General features: G+C 36.2%; 1 protein-coding gene across 1 annotated transcript; it reads left to right on the forward strand.

The window, feature by feature from the left end:
- Nucleotides 1–4869: 4869 nt before the first annotated feature.
- LOC113320688 (40S ribosomal protein S26-like) lies at nucleotides 4870–5624 on the forward strand. Its single transcript, XM_026568577.1, has 4 exons — nucleotides 4870–4899; nucleotides 5017–5109; nucleotides 5232–5316; nucleotides 5430–5624. Exons 1-4 carry the CDS (start codon nucleotides 4897–4899, stop codon nucleotides 5591–5593), a joined length of 345 nt encoding a protein of 114 aa, XP_026424362.1. The 5' UTR covers nucleotides 4870–4896; the 3' UTR covers nucleotides 5594–5624.
- The last annotated feature ends 20 nt before the right edge of the window (nucleotides 5625–5644 follow it).

Consider the following 5644-nt stretch of genomic DNA (forward strand, 5'->3'; position numbering starts at 1 on the left):
AAAACTAACTTCGGCCTGGACTGTAGTTGAACCCCAATCAATCTGACACTGATCCAAGGTACAGTTGCGCTCCTTACGCCTCTGATACCAGAAGGATACTATGCACTTGATTCCCTTAGATGATCTCACCCACAACTAAGAGCTGCTACGACCCAAAGTCGAAGACTTTAATAAACAAATCTGTATCACACAGAAAAGTCTATGGTAATAGATAAATCTATCTCCCACAGAAATACCTACGATTTTATGTTCCGTCTTTTGATAAATCAAGGTGAACATGAACCAATCGATAACCCGGAATTATATTCCCAAAGAACAGCCTAGAATTATAAAACACCTCACAATAATCTTAATCGACTAGCGAAAGAAGATATTGCGGAATCACAAATGATGAGACGAAGATGTTTGTGACTTCTTTTATATCTTGCCTGTCGGAGAAATAAATCTCAAGCCAATCTTACGATTGTACTTTGTACGATAGAAACAACAAGATCAGATCACACAACTACAAGAAAAGTAGTATCGGTCTGGCTTCACAATCCCAATGAAGTCTTCAAGTCGTTAACCTACAGGGTCTCGATAGAAACCTAAGGTTAAAGGAGAATCGACTCTATCTAATACAACTAGTATCACACAGGAGGTGTGGGGATTAGGTTTCCCAGTTGTTAGAGTTCTCCTTTATATAGTCTTTCAAATCAGGGTTTGCAATCAATGTTAGCTTAGTAACAAAGTATTCAATATTCACCGTTAGATGAAAACCTGATTAGATTCAAGCTAATATATTTCAACCGTTAGATCGAAACTTAGATTGTTGCACACAAATGAAATGCACGTTTATTTAGGTTTGTGTAACCGTACCCAAACATGTACACTTAGTTGGTTCAACATTAGTTAACCAAATGGTTAGCCATATGAGAACTTTCATATCAACCAATATTCTTCTTTACCATAACTAGTTCAAATGAGTCAAATGAACTAGTTAGAGAGTTGATCAATTGCTTAGATCTTATAGAAGTATACAATACAAAATCGAAGCAAAAAAGATTCGATTCACTTGAATCGATTCATGAACTTTATAGACACGGTTTGCAAATATGCATTCCTTAGTTTATATAAGTTTAAGTTCACGAATAATCGTTTTTTAGAAAATAACCAACTTAAGTACGCATACCGGTAAGTACCCAGGATAAGTTTGTTTTCAGTTCACAAACTCCAGTAGAAATTCACGGGATGTGAACTTCCGACAGTACGCGTACTGGTACGCGGATTTTAGTTCCGGTTTTCCTGAGAAGCAAAGTACGCATACTTTGGTTCAAGGAATAAGGACTTACACACGTATGAGTTACCACACAATGCTTATATCCAACCATGGTTGTATATTCTAAACTCTCATTTCAATCATTTAAACATTCTTAGAGGACGTTATATTGTTTTTTTTCACAAACCGTTTTTCGTCAAAACAATTTTCAAGTAATTGAAACTCAATATGATTTTCATCACTAGTAAAGATGAACTTGGCCAAAGCGAAATCTTACAAACACATATTTCGAGAAATAGATAAGCGAGATAAACTCGGCTCGAAATAGCAAATGTGTATAATCAAAGTCTATATAGCAATACGACTTTTGTCTCAAGATAGAGTAAATAGACTTCTGAGTGATAGATAAGTTCAAGTCTCCACATAACTTTTATTCGATGAAGTTCCACCAGTTCCTTGAGTAGTTCTTCGTATTTGTATGATGATCGCCATGGTGTCTAAAGCTCAACTACACTTTCTATCCTAGTCCGAGACTTAGCTATAAGTAGACTAGAAATCAAGACTTATAGTTTTGGCAACTAAACTTGACAACAAGCTTGAGATAGCAACGCTTGCGAGTTCGACCGAGCAATTCTCTAACACACAATTTGGTTGTTCAACTAACATAGTGGTCATTGAATCACAATCAGAAAATCTCGGGTATTTGCTGAAAGTGCTGGGGGTACCAAAATACACCACCAAATTTTTCTTAGGCAATATGTATGGACAAACTCAACACAACTCCGAGAGTAAAAACTCAATCAAGGAAAGTGCCTAGAGTTCTCTCTCTCTCTCTCTCTCTCTTGTTGTTAGAACGTTTACAGAATTGAATCCGTGAACCTAACTACAAAGATATTTCTTTGACGATATCAAAGATCAATGTCCAAGGATCAATCAAGTCTTATACAACTAACAAGGTTGGACCTAGATACTTTGATTAATCAACGCACAACCTGTGATATTTCAATTATAAAGATAAACAATATAATGCGAAAAAATAAATAACACAGACACACCAGAAATTTTGTTAACGAGAAAACCGCAAATGCAGTAATACCCCGGGACCTAGTCCAGATTGAACACCAAACTCTATTAAGCCGCTTCAGATACTAGACTACTACCAATTAACTTCACTCTGGAATGTTGTTGAGACCGAACTCAGTCTCTCACTGATTCAGGTACAATCACGCTCCTTACGCCTTGTTATCCCAGCAGGCCTCCGCGCAATTGATTCCCTTAAACGGTCTCACACTAACTAAGAGTTGCTTCAACTCAATTGAAGACTTTAAACCAAATCTTCCTCCCACAGATTAAGCCTATAATTGATTTCCTGATTTAGGATCTAAACGGATGATCAGATCAAACGATCGATCCAGGTGATGTAAATTGATAGCAACTTAGACAAAAGTCTGGCTATTCTCAAAATTCGGACTTATGCAATCCAAAGTGCATCCTAGATTATTATTCACCCCACAAGTATAAAACTTGCGGAATCAACAAAGTATGAGACGAAGAGACTTTGTTGATTATTATGTATCTCGATTGATGGAGCTAGGCTCTACAAACAATCAATATTATGATACTCAAATTATCAAGATAAAAGATAACTAGATCTAGCTTCACGAATCCCGATGAAGTCTTTGTAGTCGCTAAACCCTAAAAGGGTTTCTGGAGAGGAAGACTCTCGATACAACTTGGACACACCAAAAAGTAGTGTCAGGATTCAAAGATCTCAGTTGCCAAGAGTTCCCCTTATATAGACTTCAAAGCATAAGTTGCTTTAGGTTTAAGCTAAGATAGCTTCGAACCAAGCAATCAATATTCACCGTTAGATGAAACCTTTGAATCTTATTCACATATACAAAATATACACTATGGTTAGGTAAACCGTAATTGAACCGTGTATAAAGATTATGTTCAACATGGTTAGCCGAAACTAGCCGATTTGAACTTTAAAAGATTAACACTCATTTTAATGTTCACTAAGACATTAGTATTGAGTCACAACTATGTGATCAAATGAGTCTAGTGTTAATTAGAGAATTTATCAAATGAAAATTACTTCATAAAAATAAATTAATCGCAATTGAATCATAATCGACATAGTTTGTAAATGCACAAAGTACAATTACTTGAATCGTTCGTGAATCGGCTGAGTCACAATACGCAGACCGGTTTGCAAACTTATATGCAATTACCGAGTTCCGAAGTCTACAAAAAAATTTAGTTTGTAAACCGGTTTGCAAACTTATGCCATTACCAAGTTCCGGACTGTACAGAGCATTCAGTTCACGTACCGGTTTGCAAACTTTGAACTAACTCAAAGTTCTGGAGTCTACAGAACTTTTTAGTTCATGTACCGGTTTGCAGACTTAAGACCTTTTCCGGTTCTAGAGTTCATAAAACATTCAGTTGCGTACCGGTTTGGGCACTAAACTGTATCTAGAACATAGAAATGTTTTGGCTCGCATATCGGTTTGATTATTTAACATGGTTCCCTTATCACAGTTCCAAAATAGTTTGTATACTGATGTGATTTGTAGATAGTGGTAAAAGTGGTTCGATTCTCAGACTTGTGAAGGATATTAATTAGACTTAAATCCTAATATTAAAATAGAAAACTCACTAAAAATTATAGCAAACTCAATCAAAGATGATATCAATACTAAAAGAAACACCGAGGCTAAGATTCCACTATTTTCCAAGTTCAAAGTGATTAAACCAATACTTATATTTATGCAATTTTCTTGTTTAATTTGATTCTATAATATTGCAACAAGTAGATTTTCAAAAGTAATAATTGTAAATACCAAGTATGAAGCATCAAAAGTCTTAAAACTAAGCATACTCCATCAAAATAGATCACAATCACTCAAATAAAAATCATATTCAATAATATTTCAAGGCAAATAATCATATAATTATTGCAAATAAAAAGATAAAATAGAATATACCACTTTATGTTGGAAAATAGCTTCCTCTATCGCCTCTAGAGCTGGCAAAGCAAGCCAAAACCCGCAGGTTGGCCCGTCCCGTCCCGTCCCGTGAAAACCCGCACCCGTCCCGGATGGTAACTAAACAAGACGGGCGCGGGTTGTACAATTAGTGGCTTGTGAAGAAACGGGTTAACCCGGCCCGTACCGTGAAACCCGCGGTCTGGCCCGTAACCCGTAATTTCATACCCTGCTGAAACTGAAACACGTAGCTTGTTACGTGTCACCCAAATTTCCATCGTATAAATCGGAAAAACCCTAAGCTTTTCTATCTATCTTCTTCGGTTCTTCCTCTTTTTTTCTTCTTCCCTGACTCAGAGAGAGCCTCCTGAGTCCTGACGGACAGAACAACAAATTCAAGAACTATTAGATCTAGATATCAAAGGCAGTTACTTTGATCTAAAGATTCAAGGCTAGCATGTAATCAGATTTTAATTTTTGTTTTCTTCTTTATTTTCTTCTTCTAGGAATCTAGGGTTTTACATAGGAATCCCAACAAATCTTTAATATTCTTATTATTGTTGTGATTGTGATTCTGTGAAGATCGGTAATCTTTAATTTTCTTAATTTCATGAGGAAGAAGAAGAAGCGGCTGCAAATCACAACATGGTAAGTCCCTCTTTCAATCAAATGAACCCTAAATCATGTTTCAATCTTCATGATAGATGTTGATTTATACAAGTTTATGATTTTGAATTTCTGGTGATTTTGTTTTGATTTCTGTAGACGTTTAAGCGAAGGAATGGTGGTCGTAACAAACATGGTCGTGGTCATGTTAACTTCATCCGTTGTTCAAACTGTGGAAAGTGTTGCCCTAAGGTAACTAATTGATTTCATTTTCACAGATTTGATTTGATTTTTACTTGGGATCTGATATGAATGGATGTAGATTTTCTGATTCGGTAGTTGCTTTTTGTGGTGGTGGTGGTGATTTGGAATAGGATAAGGCAATCAAGAGATTTTTGGTGAGGAACATCGTTGAACAAGCTGCTGTTAGAGATGTTCAGGAAGCTTGTGTCAATGATGGTATGTGTTTTTCGGAAATGATTTTTTTTTGTTTTTTGGATTTATTTTGGGTGTTTACTGTGATTTATAGATTGATTTTGATTTTGGGTGGGTGATTGATTCTTTATGTGTAGGATACACTTTGCCTAAATTGTACGCCAAGATGCTTTACTGTGTGTCATGTGCTATTCATTCTCATGTGGTGAGAGTTCGTTCTAGAGAGAAGAGGAGGAACCGTGACCCACCTCAACGTTTCAAGCGTCGGGTATGTGCCCTGCACTTTTGTTTCTCATTATGAATGATTGGATGGTTTTGTTTACTTTATTTTTTACCTGTGTAGCTGTACTTT

Source organism: Papaver somniferum, chromosome 11 (assembly GCF_003573695.1).
Source record: "Papaver somniferum cultivar HN1 chromosome 11, ASM357369v1, whole genome shotgun sequence".
NCBI lineage: Eukaryota > Viridiplantae > Streptophyta > Magnoliopsida > Ranunculales > Papaveraceae > Papaver > Papaver somniferum.

Excerpts from the sequence above, each read along its gene's own strand:
- LOC113320688 (XM_026568577.1), top strand. Across the intron at positions 5,110-5,231 it reads GTGGAAAGTGTTGCCCTAAG|GATAAGGCAATCAAGAGATT; the intron begins GTAACTAATTGA and ends GATTTGGAATAG. Across the intron at positions 5,317-5,429 it reads GGAAGCTTGTGTCAATGATG|GATACACTTTGCCTAAATTG; the intron begins GTATGTGTTTTT and ends CTTTATGTGTAG.